The following is a 24804-nucleotide window of genomic DNA, read 5'->3' on the forward strand; positions in this document are numbered from 1 at the left end:
GTGATCTGGGACAAGACTGGTCTAAAAGAATCAGCGGTAAGCCATTCGCGCTCCCGGGCCTCGTTGGATCTTGTCATGAGGGGAAAAGGCACCCCTCCGCGGCCTCCACGCCGTGCACAAGGGCAGGCCCTATGGGCTGGTGTCTCGGGGACCTTTCGTGGCTACGGACCTTGACCGGAAGATTCCGCGGAGAAGGGACTAGCCAGGAACTCTTCCCGGGCCCAGGCCCCAAGACCCTCTCGGCGGCCTGGACCATCAATTTCGGTCCACGCCGGCCTCCTTTAAGAGGGAGCAGTGGAATGATGACTCCCTGCGCTTTGCCCGGAATGCGATTGTTCTGCCTAACAGCTCACAGCGGACGGATCCACACCGCGGGAACCCTTCTTTGTCCTTGAGAATGATCTGTTGTACCGGTGGCTACCCATGAGGGCGAGGTGCGGAAGTTGTTGCTAATTCAGCGTACCTTCCGGCGGAGATATGCGAGTTGGCACATGCTCACCTCCTAGGCCCACCTCGGGCCGAAAAACACTGGAGAGGATTAAGCTCCGCTTTTACTGGCCTGGGATCAATGAGGAGGTCCGGCGGTTCTGTCAATCCTGTCCGAGTGCCAGACCCGCCAGATTCCTAGGAGGGACCGTGCTCCTCTAGTCCCTATTCCCCTCGTGGACATCCCCTTTGAAAGGATAGGGGTCGATTTGGTGGGACCCCTGGAGCCCTCAACCCGTGGCCACAAGTATATCCTAGTCATGGTGGACTATGCCACCCGGTACCCAGAGGCGGGTCCCCTGCGCTCCGCTAATACTAAAAGCATCGCACGGGAACTGGTTAACTTGTTTTCACGCGTGGGCATACCCAAGGAGGTCCTCACGGACCAGGGTACGCCCTTCACTTCGATACGTTCAAGGAGGTGGCCAAATTACTGCAGATAAAGCACCTGAAAGCGTCAGTCTATCACCCGCAAACTGGCGGGTTGGTCGAGCGATTTAATCAGGCGCTTAAGCAGATGCTCCGCAAGGTAGTCAGCGGACGGCAGGAACTGGGACCAGCTCCTCCCCTCGTGCTTTTGCCTACCGGGAGGTACCCCAGGCCTCTACGGCTTCTCCCCTTTGAATTACTATACGGGCGACAACCCGGGGAATCCTCGACATCCTAAAAGAAGGCTGGGAGGCGAGGCTCTTCCCTCCTCTAATATTTTGGAGTACGTAGCGCAACTGCGCGACCGACTCACAAAGATCAGGCCCCTCCTAAAAGAGCACGTGACTCGTGCGCAAGCAGCGCAGGCCGGTGTTACAGCCGGAACTCCGTCCTCCGGGCGTTCCGCCCGGGGGACCGAGTTATGGTGCTCGTCCCGACCTCCCACTCGAAGCTGCTCGCTCACTGGCAAGGGCCTTACGAGGTTAAGGAGAGAAAGGACTGCGTCGACTATTTGGTAAAACAGCCCAATGCGTCGACCGAAAGTGAGAGGATCTATCATGTCAACCTGTTAAAGCCCTGAGAGATAGAGAGGAGCTCCCAGCTCCGTAGGTCACTCTCCCTTTCGCAAGCACAACTGCCCTTAACCTCGGCGAAGAGCTGACCCCAAGCAGCGGCAGGAGTTAGCCCAAACCCTCCGAGCCATCCCCGAGGTAGTGAGCGAGTCACCCGGCCGGACCGCGCTGATTGAGCACGATATAGTCACGGAGCCCGGGGTAATCGTCCGGGAGAGGCCCTACCGACTCCCGGAGGCAAAACGCGCAGAGGTCGAACTGGAGGTGAAACGTATGTTGGACATGGACATAATTGAAGAGAGCCATAGTCCCTGGTCCAGCCCTATTGTCCTCGTCTCCAAGCCAGACGGCTCCTGGAGGTTCTGTAATGACTTTAGACGTCTGAATCAGATCTCCAAGTTCGATGCCTACCCCATGCCCCGCATTGGCGACCTCCTTGAGCGGCTGGAGTGCGGCTCGATATCTGACTACCCTTGACATGACAAAAGGGTATTGGCAAATTCCTTTAACGGCATCCGCAAAGGAGAAAACGGCCTTTAGCACCCCTAGCGGGCACTGGCAGTACAAGGTCCTCCCATTTGGGCTGCACGGGGCCCCGGCGACCTTCCAACGCCTGGTAGATAGAGTGCTGAAGCCCACCAGTCCTATAGCGCCGCTTACCTGGATGACGTTGTCATCTATTCCGCACCTGGGAGGAGCATCTACTGCAGGTCGCAGCTGTCCTCCTAACACTGGCTAAAGCCGCCTCCGCATAAACCCCGGAAGTGTTTTTGGATTAAAGGAGGCCAAATATTTAGGCTACCTCGTGGGACAAGGACAGGTGCGCCACAGAGCTCCAAAGTTAAAGACATCTTAGAATGGCCCCGTCCGAGTACCAAGAAACAGGTGCAGGCTTTCTTGGGGCTTGCGGGTTACTACCGCCGGTTTGTTCCCGTTTCTCGAAGAGCAGCACCCTTGACTGACCTGACAAAAGGGCGCCCTATACGTGGTGTGGACCGACAAAGCAGAACAGCGCTCAGTGACCTAAAGAAGGCCCTAACGCCGGCACCTGTGTTACGGACGCCCGATTTTGGGCTCCGCTTATTCTCCAGACCGACGCCGGACACAGGCCTGGGTGCCGTGCTGAGCCAAAGCGCCGATGGTGTCGAGCACCCTGTGATGTACCTTAGCCGGAAACTGATGGACCGGGAGACCCGCACGCTGCAGTGGAGAGGGAGGCCTTGGCCATTAAGTGGGCAGTGACCCACCTCCGGTACTACCTGCTGGGTCGCGAATTCGCTCTGGTGACTGATCACGCTGCACTTCAGTGGATGTCCCTACACAAAGAGTCGAATCCGCGGGTCACCAGGTGGTTCCTGGACTTACAGCCGTATAAGTTCACTGTCACTTATCGGCGGGCACCCTTCAGGCCAATGCCGATGCCCTCTCTCGTATTCACGACCTCTCGGTTAGGTCCGCCCGACCTGACGGTCCTGGGCTAAGGGGGGGATCGTGTCACGCACGCGGTAGGAGGCAGGATTGATTCGACAGCACCTGGGAAACCACTCGCCGCCAGGGAATGGTGGGGTATTAACTTTCTCCCTCTGCTTCCTCATAGAAAAAAGACCTTCCTGCACCATAGGCCTGGATTGACCGCAGTGCGATACTTCCGCCCTTCCTCCGCCATCTTGCCCTGACGTCATCCTTCCCATCCTCCCTTGCGGTCCTTCCCGACATTCCTCCACTTCCGCTCCTCCCCAATAAAATGGCGCGACGCCAGGAGTCGGCGCGCGATATGAACTGTTTGTTTATAATTTTGACCTGTTTTTTTGTGTGTACAATATACGGGGCCGGAAAAACCCCAACCCTTGCTACTGTCTCTCTCGGTCCTTTACAATATATATATATATTTTTGCAATTTCGAAGGAAAAATTTTGGTTTACAGTCTACACCAGGGCTATTGAATTACAAAATCAGCTGGGTCAGATTTTCAAACCAAGAAATTTAGCTGGGCCAGACATTTCAGGGGCAAGTAAGCAGCAGGTAACAGCAAATTTAAAAACCAACACAAATGAATGCATTGAAAAACAAGTAATGTTTATTCATTGTTTTCCTTTTAAATTTGGTCTCACCTGAAACAGGCACATCAAAATGTGCATAAAAACAATATAAAAGCTATAACTGAACAGAATCTGGTACAGTAGTAACACTTTTTTCCACTTTTGAATTAAAAAAAAAAACATTTTGCTCACATCTGACAAAGGCACATCATAAGGTGCATAACATGTTGTTTACCTTTTGAAATAAATAATTTGGTCAAATATGACCCAAGCAAATCACAAAGTACATTTAGCAGAATAAAAAAAGAATTATCAGTGCTATCAAAGCTATCAGTGTACAAACCATGCAACAAGTGATAACAGTTACTAACACACGAATACAAAGGCTATTGCACACTTAGGGAACACAGGTACATTTTAAATCACCACGTGTGATTTGCAGTGCCTTTTTTGTAAAAAAAATGTGGTGGTATGCATATGTTGCATTTGAATCAAGTTTGAGGTACTATGACGGTATATAGAGGCCAGTTGTCCTAGTGCTGCATGTTTTGTTTATTTGGTGAAAATACCTAATGTTTAAAATTTGAAATTGACAATTTATCAAGTATAATAAAAATAATACTTTACATTTACAAAGAGTTTTACTCACTACTCGAAACACTTTAACTCCACGCAGGGAGGACCTAGGACACAAACTGTCCTTATTTGCCTGGCTCATCGCTTGGGTATTTTATCAGCAGTGACGGGTTCAAGTGGCTCCCGGAGGGACCTGGTGGTGGGGATCTGACCTGCACCATTACATGCAGTCCTTCTAATTCATTCTTTGCTTTGAGTGTCAATGGTTGATCGTCATCCTTATAACTGCCATGAATCCACAGGATCAAACCATGTGAGTGGACGGTCAACCGTTCATATAAAGAGAATGGTGGAGACTGTGCTTGTCAGTAACAATTAGATTAATTTGCGAAAACCCACATTTGCATGCATTTGATAAAACTCGAACATAACTCAGCACACAATTGATTATAGAATCATTTAACATGTAGTCAATGTCACAACTAGCTGCGCAGCCAAGGTTCCAGTACAACATACTACATCATAGACTACTATCATCACTTCTAGATACAAAACAACATACTGCATTGTGGGTTGAATGTTGCTAGGCTACGCAGAGTTTGCATTCATGGTTTGTAAATACTATAGGTATTTATATAGGAATTTCTGAAGGCTTTTCTCTGCATTTCCGGTGGGACGACGGGCTGGCCATTTGGAGTTTGCTTCTGAGGCGCATGTGACCCACAGGGTGCCATTTGAATAGGCCAAGTCTACACAAAGACAACTGACAGTAATACTATTATGCATAATTGGCATAGCCTCCACCCAAGATTGTTAATCAATAATCCACCAGTAGCACAATTTATCCAGATACAGAGAATTTCTTCAAACACACAGGACTTAATAAAAACAGTACATGCAATGTGGTGTACATTTTTTGAAGAGGGTATTAGAAATCTAACATTAAACACACATTCAAGTGGGCTCTACATACACACTGTTATATTTAAATGAATATCCAAAATAAAGTTAACAAAGTAAAATATCTTGCATTTCAATACCCTCCCTCTCTCTAACAAAACTAAACGTGTTATACAAAAAACATTGGCACATACTCTAACTATTCCCTATAACCAGGGAACCAGACTGTTGTTGCATTTTTCACTGGTTGTAACGTGAGGAACATACTGCTAAAACTAAGTAGATTAAAAACAGAGGTAAAAATCAATCTGACTACATAATTTACTGATAAAATAGGAAACTGATGTTGTGAGAATGTTTACCTCGGTCTATCTGAAATAAATCAACAAATTACAAGACACAAAGGTGTAATGGTGGCCCTAAAGAGAGCCCCTTGTTGATGTAGATGCTCCTTTGTCCTAAAGAACATGGATTAACAAAAAAGTAATATTAGAAGTATATCTTTAAAGCTGCAAATTATTTTTTGACCAAAAAGCACGTTTTATTTTATTTTACATGCTTCAAAATCGTATCTATAACAAATACAAAAAATTAGATTAAAACTAAACTGATACTTTATTTATGATTTTTTGTTACTAGATTGCACACAGCACACTCTTTTCTGCTTGGATGTGCAATTGAGCCTTGCAAAGGACTATTAAGGACTCTACACCATGGTTGATTCTTGCCTTATGTCCATTGCTGCTAAGATAATCACTGAGTCCCTGTGACAAAAGATCTGGGCAGGTAAACATTTACCCCCTAGCACAGTGGTTCTCAATCTGTGGGGCGGGCCCCCCTAGGGGGGCGCAAAGATGTGGAAAAAAAGAAAACAAGAATCGAAAATATGAAAAATACATCTATTGAAACCAAAACAAATTAACTTAAACTACATTCTGATACTAGACAAATAAATATAGAGTTATATAAATGTCGATAGAAATTAAGTAGGTATAATAAAATATGCATCTATGATATATCATTAATTAAAAAAGAACAAATTGGTATTAGTGGGCTCCTTTCAAAAAAACGTTAGGGGGGCACGATTAAAACTGTTATGAAAACTAGGGTCACAAATACTTAAAGGTTGAGGAATGCTGCACTAGCACATAGAGGATTGAATGTACTGTATATGCCTGTAATGGATGTTTGATTCATCACTCTTGATTGCATGCTAGGTATGTGTTTAATCTCTCCTCCACTGACTGTTGCAGCAAGCACAGGCACAATGACACCAATGGCCACACACAGTATATTTGCAAAATAAGACAGTAATTATTGCAAAACAACATAATTTTTTTAGAGGTGGAAATAAGCTTTCATTATTTTAAATACCCACCTGAAGGGGGAGAAATATACAATTAAAAGGTACCTGTTTCCACTTTAACCTTCTGGATATTTAAACTAAACAAACTTGTGTCTAATGGTCATAATGAGGTTAATAATTTATCCTGCTTCTGATTACTTCAGATAGATTATGATTCATTCTTACTGGATTCTGTAGGATTAAATATAAGTAAAATTAATTTCTATGTATATATTAGATTTATGTATATATTAGATACACATGTAGACTAGTGCTGGGCGGTATACCGGTTCATACCAAAAACTGTTTTTATTTTTGTTATGATATGGGTTTTTCTTATACAGCAACACCGGTTTAAATAGCCTAAACAACATTCAGAACGTGGCATAGCGGGAAACTGTTTAGGGGGACCTTTTTCCCTGCTGCACTGCTAAACGTGCATGCAACGGAGTGCATGCATTAGTGGAGGTATTGAACAGTGAAAACGGACAGAGAACATTCTGAAACTAAAGCTGTAGCAGACGATAAAGCTGAACATGATGATACAGAAGAACGTTTGCCGAAAAAAGGATCCATGTCTGTTGTCTGGAAATACTTTGGTTTGAAAAGGTCAGATGTGGACTATTATATTCAAATGTGTGAATACTGTTTCTATACTAATGGATAATACAGCAAGCAAAGTTGTACTTTTTTTATTTTTTTTCAATACTGTGTAATGTACCTGGGTACTGTGTAATAGTGTGACGACATGTTGAATTTATTCTCGACATTTCTACTTTATTCTCGCCATTTATGTCGAGATTAAAGTCGACATGTTGACTTTATTCTTGTAATTGTCATTAAAGTATAACATTGTAAACTAAACTTCATCTTAAAATGAATACTTAATTTACTAGATTTTCTCAAACCCCGTCATAAGTTAATGTAGCACATTAAATGCTTTGTATTAAGTGTTCCCCGAGCCATGTTAATCACTACATGCTTCTTAAACTGACTTCCTCTTGCACCAAGAGGAGGCGCAGGCAGCAATCACCACACAGAATACATTAATTTCATGATATCATTTTCATGATGAAATGTATTAAAACATGTATTGATCATGTGGGGGCACGGTGGCGTGGAGGTTGCACTGCTGCCTCGCAGCAAGGGGGTCCTGGGTGTTCCCTGCCTTGAATTTGCATGTTTTTCTGGTGGGTTTACACGGAGTGCTTCAGTTTCCTTTCAAAGTCATGCAGGATGTGGGGTTTTGTTATGTCACATTGACCCTGCTAGTGTATGTGTTGCTTGTATTTACCCTGCGATGTGCTGGCACCCTGTTCAGGATTTGCTCCTGGCTCGCACAAAATGCTTGCTGGGATGGGTGCAACCCTGAATGGATGGCATAATTAAACATGTATAACGAAGATTTAGAGTTCTGAACACCCTGTGGTCTAAGTTTATAACTAGTTTTAATTTCACAAAGACATTTATCGTGTGGTGATTGGTTATGTGGAGAAAGAAAAAGGATGGATAGGAACTGGGGGTTTGGTAGGTCAGACAGAGACAGTGTGCATACAATAAAGAAAGCCCGCTCAAAAGAACATCCACTGAATTCTGTGTTTGTGTCTTTGACCACCAGATCAGGAACCCAACATTTACACAATATTTTGTTAAACCTGTGCAATACCCATTCATACATCTAGTTTTTAGAGCTTCGTCACACCTGCCATAAAGTTCTCTACACTGAACGTACACCTGGGGAACCCTTAGTGCGAGGGAGCAGCACTACCACCACACTACCGTGCATGTTTAATACATGCTTTAATGCATTTCATCATGAAAATGATATCAAGTATTTATCTTGGCATTCTAAATTTCAGGAGAAATCAGAGAGTAGGAATATCATGAAGTGAATGGATTCTGTGCGGCAATCGCTGCCTGCGCCTCCTCTTAGTGCAGAGGAAGTCAGTTTAGATAGATAGATAGATAGATAGATAGATAGATAGATAGATAGATAGATAGATAGATAGATAGATAGATAGATAGATAGATAGATAGATAGATAGATAGATACTTTATTAATCCCAATTTAAGAAGCGCGTAACGATTAACAACTGGGTCGGGGAATACTTAACACAAAGCATTTAATGTGAAAATGTCGACTTTATTCTGGACATAGTTTTTTTTTTTTCCTTCAGCGTCCATATTTTGTTTTTCTTCACCGTAGCCCTAATAAGCTTCCATAGGGCTATACCACAAATAGCATTAGAAATGCAAGTTGCAGTTTTATTATTTATGTATATAGCTTACCTTGAAGCAAGGTCCATATTAATGCAGTTTGCCTTAATGATGGTTCAGTTAGTAAAGATGTCATCACCAAGTTGCATTGTTTTATTTTATTTTTATTTGGTGAATACTGTGTAATGCACCTGGGCATGAAGTCTTGAATTAATAGTATTATTACTGGAAGTTGCACTATTATTTATTTTATTGTTATTATTTATTAGTTTAAATATTATGCAGTTTAATGATCGTAAAGTTGTTTAAAAAGTCACTTTAACATGTCAATGGACAGAGATTGTTAACATTAACGGAATGTGTAGTTGGTTTACAAAAAATATTTACCATTTATTCCTTTTCTAAGACCTGTTCAGTGCAATACAACTTTTGAAAAGCACCTCTGGATATTTTACTAAGTCTAAATGCCTCTTTGGATGGTTGAATATATGATGTCAAAATTTTAGTTTAAGTTGTTTGCAAAATTTGTTCAATAATAAGGCTCTATACTTTGAGCATCTGTCATGCAATGTGATTCTTTCTCTTAATTAGTGCCACCCCCTTGAAAACTATCACTTTATGGGGCCATGCAAACCTGTATTAATACTTGTGTGCACATTAAAATATTATTATTTTTTTCTTACAATGTACAATTTTAGTGACAGTGGAATAGGTTATTCTTAGTCAGTCTACTGCAGTAATTGCAGTGGAAAATGTGGTTAACATCCACTCATGCATGGGAAAAAAATACCGTGAAACCTTAATAATTTTGAAAAATACCGTGATATAGAATTTTGGTCATACTGCCCAGCACTAATGTAGACTGACCCGAACAGTTTTGTGAATATTTTCAAAAAAAGACTTTATAGCTTTGCTATGAAAAATGTATAGAAGATGCTGAAGCACATTCACTGCTTACATTTATTGATGCTGAAATAATATGATGAGGATGGGGTTATTTAAGATCTTGAAATAATTTCCTTTTATTTTTCAACAATTTATTTATTAAGCCAATTTTCATTATGTGTAAATCAGAAACTTCAACTAAAGTCTGTTGTCTTTCAATTTCAAGAATGCTTGATCTTTAGCCATGCCTTCCTTGTCTACTTCACTGTTGTGAGTTTCACACATTACACATTATAAAGAAACCAAAAAACTTTTATTTTATTTGCTACTATACTCTCTTGTATAAATCAACACTGTTTTTATATTTCAACAATGGTACAAGGAATGAGGCTAATCCATCTCAGACATTCCTGAAATTTGACAGTAAAAACATGACATTACTACACTTAGAAGCACAGTTAGAAGAAGACATTTTATTTACTGTACTTTCCTATGTATCTGATTACTATGTTCCACACTACAATGAAGTTAATAATTTTTGTTTCCCCACTGTGACAGGACATTCTAATCATCATAAATCAGCAAAAATTTCACCAGTCAATTATACAAAATAAGGAATTGCATGTTTAATGTGAATTCATGGAAAAGTAATAACTTACAATAAGCTCTGTATACTTCTTCTTTAGTGACTGGTGTCGCTCTCTCAGTTGGTTTGCCATCAGCTTGTACTGATCCCTCTCCTGCTGGCATGTGTCCAGCTCCTTGGAAAGAATTAGCAAGGCTTCCTTCTTGCTTTCCAATTTCCGCTTGCATATCAAAAACTGAGATGGAAAACATTGGAAAGAAAAGACACTTGGAATTACACACAAAAATCTGCGTAACACATTATTTAGAAGCTTATTTTCAAATCTTGAATTTTTTTATTTAATATTCAACTTGAGCCAAAAGTAGAATGTTGTAAGCAATACTGACTGGAGAACATGCACTGTGAAATAGCTTAAATATTTATGAAACTGAATGTTTTATTTTCATAAACCTATGTGATGTACATCCTTCTCAGAAAGACAGAAAGTTTAAATTACTAAATTAAACAATGAAGGACAATGATTAACTCAGAAAGTGTGCATCTGATACCAATTGTATATCTGATACCAGCTGCACAAAAAGAAAGCCATACTGAAAATCTGTTTGTTAACCTAATATTGTACTGGGATCAAACTTGAAATAAATTTATTTCCACTGAAAGCTTCAGCTTGTATTTTTTTTAAATAATTGTAAAGACATGTAAAAAGTGTTTATTTATAAAATTGAAAGAAGCCACAGGGATCTCAGACTGCCCCATCACTGGTAAAAGACAACATAAATATTTCAATGTGTTGACAGCAGTTAATTCAGATTTGCTGCTCTGTTTTTACCTTTTGAATTACAGTATAATACACTTTAAAATAACATTTTTGGGAAATTCATTACATGGTCTTAATCATTTTAAATCAAATTAAAATAATTCACATTTTTTCATCTAGGTCAGCCTTGCTTTCCTGAAAGGGAAAATGGGCAGACATTACGGTCTTTATCATTTTCACAACTTTGATCAGAATAAAGAATGTCCACTAAAATCCTGATACACAGTAAGATGACAGCCATTAGAATAGAGGGCAGAAATACAAATACTCATGTGAAAGAAATCCCCAAATGGACTCATACTTAACTCTGGCAGAGACAATAAACTACTTGTTAAAAATGTTAAATGTTAAAAAATAATGTTCAAAATTGAACATTTACCTTATTTTATTAATACTTATTTATTAAGTACTTGCTTACATTTTCTTTAATATTTTTATTTATTTAACAAACACCTGTTACAGACAAAGCAATCTATAAAAACAAATAATTAAGCAGCACAAATAATCTGAATGTACAGTATAAAGTTAACAACAATAAAAAAAATCTAAAGTTAAGTACAAGAGGTGTAATACAGTAAATCTCATGTCTACATGTAAAACATAGACTCAAATTAAACTGTAATTAAACCGGAAGTGAACCCGGGTCTCCTAACTGCGAGGCAGCAGCGCTAACACTGTGGCACTGTGCCGTCCACAAAACAAAATCTATGTGGCTATTTAAGTTGAACAAAGGATTGAAAAAATAATTATTCAGGGAAAAAAAAAACAGAAACAAATGAGATACTGAAACAAAACTGCAATGGTTACATACAGTTGTGCTTATAGATTTACATATCCTTGACAGAATTACACTCCGGTCAAGTTTTTGAAAACACATTTCTGTGGTCTTTCCAAATCCTTTACAGCCTTTAATGCCAGAATGGCGAGTTATAATACCTTAACTTTTTGACCCTGCCAGTGAATTGCTTGGGAAGCACAGTATATCACTAGTGAAATCTAACTCCTCATAGCCCTAAGGTTTAAATTGATTGCGTGTGTGAAATTTGGATGCTTTAACTTTTCCAGGTGTGTTTTCTCTTGGTAATCCTGCTTCCTTTCTAGAGACTGCTGAGCCTAAATTGACTCACTGTATGTGAATGTAGGTCATTGATATTGGTCTATCAGACCATTTTCTTTTACTATTTAATATAGAAATAATGATAGAAAACATTCATGAGAAGCATATTGTTAAAAAACGCTTCTTTGATTCATCAGCAGCTTTAAAACTTACAAACATTCTAAGCAATCAGTCCGTTTATAGTGCTAACTATAATAGCGAGGACAATGCAAATAGTAAGGTGGAAAAAGTTAATACTAAGGTAAGAGCTGCTGTTGACATAGTTGCACCTGAAAAGACAGTTAAAAATCTTCTAGCATTGTTATACCACGGAAGACCCAAAGAGTGTCTGATTTAAAGAGAACATGCCGGAGAGCTGAGTGTAAACGGAGGAAAACTAAACTAACTATCCACTATGAAATATTGAAGGTTAAAATAACAGAATACAATAACACAGTCCTTCTTGAGAGGCACTGCTGTTTCTCTAAGATTATAAATAACAATGCTAGTAATCCCAGAGTCTTATTCTCTACGATTGATCGTCTGCTAAACCCAGGTAACACAAAGGAATGCCTCCAAAATACTTCCAGTGAAACCTGTGACGGTATTGCTGTATTCTTCAGTCAAAAAATTAATGATATTAGAAATAATATAGTATATCTGCCCAACACTGCGGATCCTCCTGAGCCCAAGTACTCCGTTATAAACAAATTAAATTCTTTCACCAGGATAGATTTACCTGATTTACATAAAATAATTTCTCAACTGAGACCCTCCACTTGCGTCCTTGACCCAATACCAACAAGTTTTTTCAAAGAAGTATCAGGCATGCTAATTGATAATATTCTTGACATAGTAAACTCGTCATTAGATACGGGGTCTTCCCAGACTGTCTTAAGACTGCTGTAGTTAAACCCCTACTCAAGAAAAATAATCTTGACCCCTCTGCTTTTGAAAATTTTAGACCCATTTCTAACCTGCCTTTCTTAAGTAAAATTTTAGAGAAGGCAGTCATTATGCAGTTAAATGACCATCTCAATAAACATGCTATTCTTGATAAATTTCAGTCAGGTTTTAGAACAAATCACAGCACAGAAACTGCACTCGTTAAAGTAGTAAATGACTTGCGGGTAAATGCAGACAGAGGCCATTTATCTGTTCTCATCCTCTTAGATCTGAGTGCGCATTTGACACCATTGATCACAACATTCTTAGAAATAGCCTTAGTCAATGGGTGGGCCTCTCTGGCAGTCTTAAATTGATTTGAATCCTACCTGGCAGGTAGAAAATTCTTTGTTAGTTGTGGTAATTATAACTCAAAAACACATGATATTCTATATGGTGTTCCACAAGTCTCTATCCTGGGTCCGCTGCTCTTCTCAATCTATATGCTTCCGTTAGGTCAGATTATCTCAGGCACAATGTGAGCTACCACAGCTATGCTGATGACACACAGCTGTATTTATCAATAGCACCTGATGACCCAGATGCTGTTAATTCACTAACACAATGTCTTACTTGTGTTTCTAATTGGATGAATAGTAATTTTCTCAAGCTAAATAAAGATAAAAAAGAAATTTTAGTGATTGGCAATAATGGAGACAATGAGATTATTAGAAATAAACTTGATGCATTAGAATTAAAAGTCGGAAGTAAAGAACTTAGGGGTAACTGTTGACTGTAACCTGAATTTTAAATTGCATATTAATCATACCACTACGGCAGCATTATTTCACTTAAGAAACATAGCAAAAGTTAGACCTCTTATATCATTGAAAGATGCTGAGAAATTAGTTCACGCTTTTGTTTTCAGTCGACTAGATTACTGTAACGCACTCCTCTCAGGACTACCCAAAAAAGACATAAATCATTTGCAACTAGTGCAGAATGCAGCTGCTAGAATCCTAACTAGGAAAAGAAAATCCGAGCACATTTCTCCAGTTTTGATGTCACTGCACTGGTTACCTGTGTCATTCAGAATTGACTTTAAAATACTGCTTATGGTTTACAAAGCCTTAAATAATCTCGCTCCATCTTATATATCGGAATGTCTGACACCTTATATTCCAAATCGTAACCTTAGATCCTCAAATGAGTGTCTGCTTAGAATTCCAAGAGCAAAACATAAAAGAAGTGGTGAGGCAGCCTTCTGCTGTTATGCACCTAAAATCTGGAATAGCCTGCCAATAGGAATTCGCCAGGCTGATACTGTGGAGCACTTTAAAAAAACTGCTTAAAACACATTACTTTAACATGGCTTTCTGATAACTTTACCTTCATTTAATCCTGATACTCTGTATATTCAATTCATTATAATAACTATTCATGGTGGCTCTAAAATCCGTACTGACCCCTACTCTCTCTTCTGTTTCTTTTCCCTGTTTTCTGTGGTGGCGCTCTGCACCATCACCACCTAATCAAAGCACCGTGATGTTCTTACATTGATAGATTAAAAGCCAGAAGTCTGCATGACCATCATCATCAAGTCCTTCCAAGAGAACCCTAAATACAAAGAGGTCTGTTTCATTTATGTTACGTAGAATGCCCAGAGGGGGTTGAGCGGTCTCGTGGCCTGGAACCCCTGCAGATTTTATTTTTTCTCTCCAGCCTAGTGGAGTTTTTTTTTTTTGTTTTTCTGTCCTCCCTGACCTTACTATTATTCTATGTTTATTAGTGTTATCTTATTCTAATTCTTATTTTGTTTTTTATTTCTCTTTTCTTCATCATGTAAAGCACATTATTTGTATGAAAATGTGCTATATAAATAAATGTTGTTGTTGTTGTTGTGTTTGACGAAGTACATCATGCAACTGACTGGCACTGCATTTAGGCCTGATTCTTCCTATGTGTAAAGGAAGTCAGATACACTTTAGACCTCCCCACTACACTCTACTGGGATTATCATTTTTTTAAATAAATAAATTAACTGTGTAATGTTGCTGTTTGATACAAAAATATTCAAGTTTAAAAATAAGAAGGTTCATTTTGTTATAAGGAGTGAGCATCTTCAAAGTGTTTCATATGTTTCTTATAAGAATAAATATTACTTTTTTACATATTTTCCAGGATGTAAATGTAACATTATTCTTATTAGGGATCAGTATTATACCACCATTTATATTTTTAAAACATACTACTCTCAATACTTAATAAGACATCCAGGTTGATAGTGATAATAGAATGTCACCTGGTTCATCAAAAATATCCTCAATATTTGGTCAGTGACAAGTCAAGGACTTAAAAATTATAAGGGAATGGCCCATATTTAAAGACTCGCATTGCACCTAAATGTCAAAGAAACTCAAAAGATGTGCACTCTTTCCATGGAATGTGTCTTGAAACAGCAAAATGAAATCAATGCTTGCTGTTTCAACACTTTTGCAAGCAAAATCTCTTATCTTGAACAAACAAAGATAAGGACATAACAAACAGTTTTACACAACATTTAAAAAGTATCAATACTTATCAATGTTTCTTTTTTATCTTTTATTGAATTTATTAAAAGCATGTAACATTACATACAATCAAGTCAAACTTAACAAAACTAAATTCAATTTAACCCCTAACAATGAGAAAGACAGGAAGGCCAACAGCCAGAGTAAAACTTTTGAGAGTAGTAAAGAGAGAAGGGAGTCTTTTACCCCAATATAAATGCTTATTTGAAAATGTTATTGATTAGATCTTGGTTTTAAAAACGGTTTGAACAGATCCTCTAAGTGAGAAGTAGATTTTTTCCAATTTCAAATAGTATACAACATTAGTAACCCACTGACTTAAAAGAGGTGGGTTAGGATTCTTCCATTTGAGTCAGATAAGTCTACAGTACATGCTAGTAGTGATGTAAAGGGAATTACAATTTGCTTGTCCTTCTCCACTTTAAGCCCATCTGGGAGTACACCAAACACAGATATAGATGAATTGTTAGTGATTATGACATCCAGTCTGTCTGATAAGCATTTACATTTTTTTTCTCCAGAATGATGTCAATTTGGCACATACTCAAAACATGTTGCCTAGTGAAGCTGGAGCTCGATTACAATGTTAACAGGTTGGATCTTGCCCTGGAAACATTTTGGACAGTTTTAAATGAGATAGATGTGCTTGATAAAAAATAATGGTTTTCACATATGGAGCTAGAGTGAATTCTGTGCATGGCTGCCTTCTACTCCATTTCTGAAATGTTGAGTAAGAGATCCTTTTCCCACTGTACTTTGGGATCTTTAAAAAGAAGGGACTTTAAAATGGTTTTATATATTATAAAAATGCTGTCTGAGTCTTGCAGATTGATCAATATCTCTACTAGAATTGAAATAAGTGGGAGGTGAGGAAAATTGGGCACATTTCGTTTAACAAAGTTTCTAATTTGGAGATAGTGAAAAAATTGTGCTGATGGGAAGCTACATTTGTAGTGTACCTGTTCATAAGATGCAAAGACATTGTTTATATACAAATATCTAAATGATTTAAGCCCATCCATTTTCCAAACATTAAATACTGTGTTAGTTCAAGAGGGTGGAAAAAGGTGGCTACCATGTAGAAGTGTCACAGATAAAATATTCTCTGACTTGAAGGACTGAGAAACTGTCCCCTTCAGTAATATCACAAGACCAAACCGGATTTATTAAAGGTAGACAACTGGCTTCCAATCTTCGACACCTATTTAATGTAATATATTCAACAATAAAGTCTAACACTCCAGAGATCTTGTTCTTGGATGCAGAAAAAACATTTGATATGGTTGAATGGGATTGCCTATTCCCCACTTTGCATAAATCTGGGTTTGGCCTGAACATATGTGCAAAGATCAAACTACTGCATACCTGTACGGAAGCTTCAGTTTGTATTAACATTATTTCAGACTACTTCAAACTAGAACGTGATTCTAGACAAAGATGCCCCTTGTCACAACTGCTATTTGCAATCGCCATTGAGCCATCGGCTGTTCACTTTCGAAATGCATCAGAGATAATTGGGATTTTCAGTGAAGGACTTGAACAAAAAATATTACTATATGCAGATGACATGATACTGTATAGACCCACAAAATTCTGTGCCTGCAGCCCTAACTGTACTAGAAAATTTTTAAAAGACATGGAATCAAAATTAATTTGAAAACTTTTATTTTTTTTCAGTAAATTCTCTAACAGACAATATTAGATGGGACACCTTCCCATTTGTCATTGTAGATCAGTTTAAATATGTAGGGGTAAACATCACAAGTAAAAATAAAGTTCTTTATCAACAAAATTTTGCTGTTTGCATGGACAAAATTAAACAAGATGTGCATAGATGGTCTACCCTCGATCTTACTTTAACAGGGAGAATTAACATTGTCAAGATGAATATTCTCCCTAAGCTTCTGTTTCTATTTCAAAACATCCCCACATAAATTAACAAATCATTTTTTAAGAAATTGAATTCTATCATAACTTCTTTTATTTGGAATTCGAAATATCCACACATCCAAAGGGCGACCATGCAACAACCTAAATCAGAATGTGTACCTAATTTTCAGTTTTATTACTGGGCGGCAAACATAAAAGATATAAAAACCTGGACACTGACACAAATAGATGAACACACGCTACCTCGATCCACAATAGAAATTAAATCTTGCAGTACTTTATATTCCTTGCTTTGTACACCAGTATATACAATATATTGTCAATATGCTAACAACCCAATTTTCCTTCATTCACTCAGAATATGGAACCAATGTAGGAAACACATTTTTCTAATATTAATATTTTTAGGAGTTTCTGATTAACTCATTGCAGTTTTACAGTGTTATCAACATTACAAAAAAGGATCACTGCTTAAGGCTGTAACCACCAATGTGTTCTCTTTTCAACAAACCCGGCTCTCATTTTTTCTTTAATATATGAATGCAAAACAGAACCTCTTAATACCCAGCCATACCCACCCCTGCCAAACAAACTCTGCAAGAAACACTGAAATGCAAAGACAAATTTACCTTTCCTGATTGTAAAGCCATTTATTGACTGAATTACTCCAAGAACTTAATGACAGAGGTAAACAAAATACAAATGATAGTGAAATAATTTCAAGCAACTGCTTTAAGTCCACCAAGTGACTAAGAAAAGACAGGAACTACAGTTGTATTATTACTACTTTTGATTCTTGGAAAAGAGAAGTTCCAGCTCAATTCAGAGGCTCACAATAAATACTTTCTTTTACTTGGGGAATGGAAATTGCAGACCACTGCTAGGTTGGCACAGAAATTTCAGGCAACTAGGAGGAAGAGGCCTTTTAAGGATCCAAGAAGGTGAATAATACAGGATAAGAAACAGTTAAAAGCAATACAAGTAGCTGTGCAAGTAATATTGGTGTACCACCATTAAGCAGCCAAATGTCTCTCTATTATATAAAAAAAATCTTGGGATGAGACGAGACCTGTTCAGAGAGACGAGACGCAACTTTCTCAGAAAGACACTTTCACATCCTGCGAGATGAGACAAAATGATAGTAAAGATTGCATTAGCGCAAACAAACGGAAATTATTACTCGGTGAAATAATGGAACAGCAAAAAGAGATTGAATATATTGTTCGGATTGAAACTTTAAGTCGGAGATTTAATTCGTGTTGCAAGAGGGGACAGTTTCGTCTCTCAATTAAAAGAATATAAAATCTTCCTCTTCATAGGGGTGCGCCTCAGGAGCGGGAGCCCCAACAGGAGCAGAGGATGTCTCGGGGAGAAGAGAGACAAGACAGTGAGAAAAAAGGACAGCTACTATACAGGCTTTGAAATGGTCGAAGCGCCGCAAAAGACGCAGATCAAGCGGTACTGCAGCAGCAGCAGTAAGGCAGCAGCTAATCAAGCAAAAAGGGAGTAAAAAAAACTGTATTTGTTTCCCATTGTATCATCGTTTAAGAGGGGGTTTAGGAGGAGCGACCGCATCTCCTTGGGGTGCATTCAGCCCCCCTCTTCACAACGTGAGTGGCAGAGACGCGAAGTGGCTGACGAGAAGTGCAAGCGAAGGGGGCGAAGCCCCGTAGTATATTTAAAGAAAAACTCCACTCTAAAATAATATTTTTTATATATTACTTACCCTACATATCCTGTAGTGACCACAGAGAAAATTTGCTATGTAATGTTTTCATGAGGAAAAGTTTCTGATAGAAAAGAAGTCTATGGTGACCATTGCTGAACAACAGCAAGCAATAAAAAAACACCCATGAAAAAAAATCTTACATTACTCCTGTCACATAATCCACATGTAACATCTTCCATGCTCACAATGTCCCAAACATATGTATTTTTATAAAATACTAGCTGATTACCCAGTGGCTTCACTCACTGAGTGTAAGGGAAAAAAATAAAATGTAGTATATAAATTATTAAACAGTAAAACATTAACATTTAAGAAGTAAAGATACATTGAGCAGTACTGGAGTGCTTTTGGGTAAAGTACATTTTAAAGGCGCTATAGCATAACAGGTAAGTAGCACTAACAGCAGCTTAAATGTATTTGGATCATCTCTCGGTAGCAGATCCCTTGTGAAAGGCACTACACGATCATTGTGGTATAGAAATTACATTTTCTATGCGATCCTGCAAATTTCTGCCTGACAACCTTGCACTACATGCTTGTGATTTAATAGAAAAATTATTCTGAGAAATGTGGACGCCGCCCTTCCGTGCTTAACAGGCAGATGGTCCAAACAATTCCCAAGTCCAAAACTTAACATGAAGAGGTCAGTACATCTTCTTAGATGTAAACACTCCATTCATCTTAAAATAATTCATCACAAAAGCAACCTTGAATGTTGCGGGGTTTTAGTGACCTCAACTCACCTTAAGGGACAGTAAGAAGTTATGTAGCGCAATTTACAAAGAGAATTTTGCTTCGATTGCACTGATCACACTCATTCGCAAAGATTTACAGTCTCCCAGGAGACGAGAGGGACTCGAAGAGTCACAAACAGTGTGAGAAGAAAGGACAGCGCCCGAAACTGCGAAGCTCTCGACCCGATGAAGCAGCCCGACATTCCGCACCTCCCAGCGTCCACTTTGTTCTCACGACCCCTCACTGCGGAAGGTGGTGTTGTCTTTACATTGTTTACAGCTCGGCGCAGTTAAAAAGTAGAAAGACGCAAAGCTGTTTTCCTCATCTCTTCTACTATCAAGTACTGCCAATTAAAAAAAAAGTCAAATGTGGGACAGTCACGTGGGCGAATAAATAAAACTCTGTCAGAACACGCCTGGCGGCAGATGGCTCAGAGCTGCAGTCCAGAGAGGAGGGCTGGGAGAAGGCGACATAGGGCGCACTTCTATGGAACAGATTGGCGTATTTGTGTTTACTTCTTTTCAATATTAGTAAAACAACTCTCACACAAATAATAACAATTCATAAAAACGATATAAAAATGGCGTCCACAAACAAAGTGATTAGTTCCTGTATTATAATATGTTCTGTGGTCATACGTAATTCGTTTCGTGTAGTCATAAGTAATTTCCATTTCAAATGCGAAAAGAATTTTATATAGATAGATTGTTTAAAAAAAATCACTTCCAGAAAACCCTCTCATGACCTACGACATGCCCAAGCATTTGAATTGAAGATCCAATTCAAGCTGGATGGAATATTACTTTAAAGTGAGAGCTTCAGAAATTATTATTCCAGAAGCAGAGAGATAAGAAAATGGAAATAAAGGGTCTTTGATTAAGTGGCTGGTTGCCATTCTGATATTTTCAGGTAAGGGGATGTAGGGGATGTGAGCACAATGTCTAGGTCCTTGCAAAATCGTAAACAGGACTGCTACCCAGGAGCAAAGGCTCAGATCTACGGGAATATCTGAGGTTAGTAGAGGGAAGCAGAGGAGAATTTCTCCAGGGAACAAAAAAGGGTGTTCCTGCGGCTGAAAGTGATTAAAGTATTTTACTTAGATGTAAAGCTAATGAAACGCTGAAAGGTAGCTCCTATTTCCCAGGTAACACACTTCTCATGATTTCTGCTTTTAAACTCTCCCTACTTTCTAAGATATAATAAAATCTGAAATGAACTTTTTTATAAACAGCTTGCTTTTGAAATGTGCTGAGTTGTTTTATTTACTCATTTAATGTATACTATGCACACCGCTTTATTAGATATACTAGGATGTGATATTGCTTTATGTACCATGTGGCCATGTAGGTTTGGATTTTTTTTCTCCCTAAATAATAAAAACCATCATTTAAAAACTGCATTTTGTGTTTACTTGTGTTATATTTGACTAATGGTTAAATGTGTTTGATGATCAGAAACATTTTGTGTGACAAACATGCAAAAGAATAAGAAATCAGGAAGGGGGCAAATAGTTTTTCACACCACTGTATATGTACATACGCGTATTAATTATGTGCTAACAAATTCAGTCAGAAATACTTAAGACTCTTCCCATTAGTAAACTTTCTCAAATAAACTTTTTCACAATTTTCAGGGAGTTCCATGACTTCAAATAACAAAACACTAGTAACAAATTACTAACAGAAAAAATAATACATGCAATTAAAATAATAAATCTGAACCACAACCCGCAACACATAACCATAGTAAAAATAAATAAAGATATCATGTAAAGTAATACATAAATCTTTATTTAGAAAAAAAATATAATCCATGGAACCTTCAATATGACTTTTCAGTTTGATTGTCAAATGAGTTGCTAAATATCCATTGCCTATACACTATAAAATTTAATAAGACACTGAAGACAAAAGCAAAGATGGTACACCCTAACATTGTTTTTTAAAACTTCAGAAAAGAACATAGTGCATTTAAAGAATATTCAGCTCTTGAATAAATAAACATAATAAAATTAGAAAAGGACAATAACTTGAAGGGAGGTGTGCATCTCCTTCTATGAACAGATGTAAAAACTAGCTAAAACAATTGCAGGCAATAATCTCATGATAATACCAGCAGATGTAAAAGCTTTTTGAATGTTTCAAGAATTGTATTTAACTACTGTATAACTAGTATAACTCTTTTAATGCAGAGTTTACTTTTAAAGAAAAATTGGGGCAGCTGTGTATTGCTAAATACACTCAACGCCTCATTGACTTTGAAGCTTAGGGAACTAAAAATCTTAAATAGCCAACACAATGAATCTATTGCAGATTTTCAAAACTGTCAAAAGAAATTGACAAAGCTGATCTTGCAAAGTTTTTCAGTCTCAATATATCTTTATGTTATGAACGATCTCCTCTTGTCTGTAAGAAGTTTTGTTGGTTGTGTTAGGTAAATAAAACCACACATTTTAATGACTCATTGCCTCATGTTTGACACTATGAATTCAAGTTAAAATGACATAATTAATTTTAGACAGGTTTGAGTTAGAATACTAAATACAAGTTAAGAAAGCATTAATAGGTTTATACTGTCATTATTGTCACTTGTAAACATTACACAGAAATTCTTACTTGCATGTGCTAATCAACATGCAACATGTTGCCACTCCAAGGGAATTTTTGTCTTTCTTACGGGAAAAATCTCAGAACACATCTGTGATAACATTGCAGCAATAAATCATAAGCAAAACATAGTAATGTATTCTATTTCTAAAGTCTTAATTTCCCCTTGAGGACAAATAAAGTATTATCTACCTATTCCCTTTGCCCCTTCAAAAACACATCACAGTTATTTTTTTTTGCCTCTTCAAAGACCTAAACAGTTAAATTCAAATTGCATTTATCTTTCCAAATGCATGTAACATACAACTAAAATTTGTCCTACAGTAAGATACACAGAAAGAGGTTATCTTGGCTGCCAAGACTTATTTGAAAAGACATACATTTCGTTAGTAAATATAAACTAATGTGCTGTAGCCTTGTTAAGAATAAACTGATCATGAGGATCAGTTCTAAGCAAAAGTTTTAAGTACTCAGAACAAGCAACAACTTGTGGCAGAAAAACATCAATAGAGAATTATGGTATTTCACACCACCGAGCCATAACAGTTTTCAAAGTATCAAAGAAATTAAAAAATGTACTGTTAACTTTCTGAGATTTTTAAGGTAAGGAAGAAAGATGATTTGAAATAAGGTCTTTTTTTAAGGTAAAGAAGACAAAAGTGTTAAGCAAATTGCTCTGAGCTTGATCTACTTTTAAAAACTTCATTCCAGTTTCTTTCTTTATAAGTTTTTTGAGTCTTCTCACCTTTCATAAAAATATACCACATTTAATACATAAAGGGGCTCTCTAACTGAGTATTTTACACCAAGTCCAGGGTTCAAGACCATGTACTACCTATGTTGACTGTGCACATTTGACCATGGATGTATGCAGTTCATCACATGGTACTCCAGATTTCTCCCACTTCCCAAATACATATGTTAAGTTCTTCTTAATTGGCCCAGTGTTCTTATACATGAGCATGCCCTACAGGACTTGCATCCTGTCCTGAGTTGGTTCCTGCTTTGCATGTAATGCTAATGGGATATGCCCTGGTGTGATGCTCATGAAAATTAATGGATTCAGACATTGTGTCCATATATGCTATAATATTTCAAAGTCCAGATATGGGTAGATGGACTTACACAACTACTCATCACTATACATATACACACACACACAATTTACCATAACATGTTTTGATCTATAGACATATACAACCTTTATATTCCTTTACATAGCGATATACACATACATTGTGTTGTTGTATATTAGATAGATCTTCCAAACCCGCTTATCCATACCATGGTTGAAAGGAAGCCTGATACTATTCCATAAAGCATCGAGAGCAAAGCAGGAACAATCCCTTGACAGATAAACTCCCACGTACACACATGCTCGACGGGGGGCGATCTTTCATTTGCAAATAAATAAAAAAAAAGCTTCGACTGCTAGAGTGAAAATCGTGGGATACTGGGAGACATCTGGATAAGAATATTTTCCTAATCAAAAACATAATGGTAATTCAGCGTGTACTCTATCAGTGAGGTATACGTATTTCATGTCAATCTGAAATCGCATGGCCTATATGAAGATTAACTGTAGATGCAACATCTGGTGTCTTAAATGTTCACGCATTATGTTAACAGCAGTAACAGGTCATTGACAGCGCTTTTTCGTGGGGTTCGTCGTTTAAAAAATGTGGCAGCATTTTCGATGGTTTCCTTAAAGGTACTGAAGACCAGTTTAGCTTATTTGCAAAGCTTAAAGGATTAAACTGCGACTTTCCCACCCACGGCATCCTTCACTCTGCATACTCACCTCGTTCACAAGACCCTGCCATTCGCTCTCGCTTCGTTTGCACGGATTCATTGCTTTTTATTTTTTGTTGATTATAATTAATGTCCAGATATTCTGATTTGTCTGTGTACATACAATTGCATATGTTCCTGTAAAACGTAAAGTCTCCGAACCAGGTGGGTCGCGTTGGTGTTTGCCAGCTGGTCATTCGCCACAGCCAGAACTCCTCCTCCTCCTACTACTCCTCCTCCTCCTCCCCCGGAGCCGGCGACCTCACTCAACGCGTATTGTTTAGATAACGTCAGAACAGCCCGCTCGAGCCAACCACAGAAGGTGAGAGTGCGCGCGGCTGGATGAGAAGCGTACTCTTTATACAGATCTTCCAGGTTTTTCAGCCAAAGAGAGAAGGTGAACTTGTGATGTTTGTGTAGAAGTACATGCATTACAAAAATACATGACAGATAAGTGACCTTCAATAAAAGTATATCATAGGCGCAGTGTTAGCTGCATTTCTTGTCTTGACAGATTTGGAGGTGGAGGCTTTTTCTAAAGTCAACAACAGAGAATTCGCTTGGCTGCCCAGAAAGCGACACGTCACCTTTAGCGGCAGTGTTTCCAAAGAGTTGTTTGTCAAGATTTAGGTTTGGACGAGTTCGCCCGG

The 24804-nt window shown here is 38.4% G+C and overlaps 1 protein-coding gene across 3 annotated transcripts in view; it reads right to left on the reverse strand.

Moving 5' to 3' along the window:
- LOC120527777 (coiled-coil domain-containing protein 149-like) overlaps positions 1-24369 on the reverse strand; it is a 157311-nt gene extending 132942 nt beyond the window's left edge. For 2 of the 3 annotated variants that reach the window (XM_039751592.1, XM_039751591.1), the window contains exons 1-2: positions 24165-24369; positions 10109-10270 (exon numbers count right to left, since the gene is read on the reverse strand). In XM_039751592.1, coding sequence (XP_039607526.1) covers positions 10109-10270; positions 24165-24215 — 213 coding nt within the window. In that variant the 5' untranslated portion in view covers positions 24216-24369. The remainder of the gene's footprint in view (positions 1-10108; positions 10271-24164) is intronic. The other variant, XM_039751593.1, reaches the window with a different exon arrangement.
- Positions 24370-24804: the final 435 nt, after the last annotated feature.

This window comes from Polypterus senegalus, chromosome 4 (assembly GCF_016835505.1).
Source record: "Polypterus senegalus isolate Bchr_013 chromosome 4, ASM1683550v1, whole genome shotgun sequence".
Lineage (NCBI taxonomy): Eukaryota > Metazoa > Chordata > Cladistia > Polypteriformes > Polypteridae > Polypterus > Polypterus senegalus.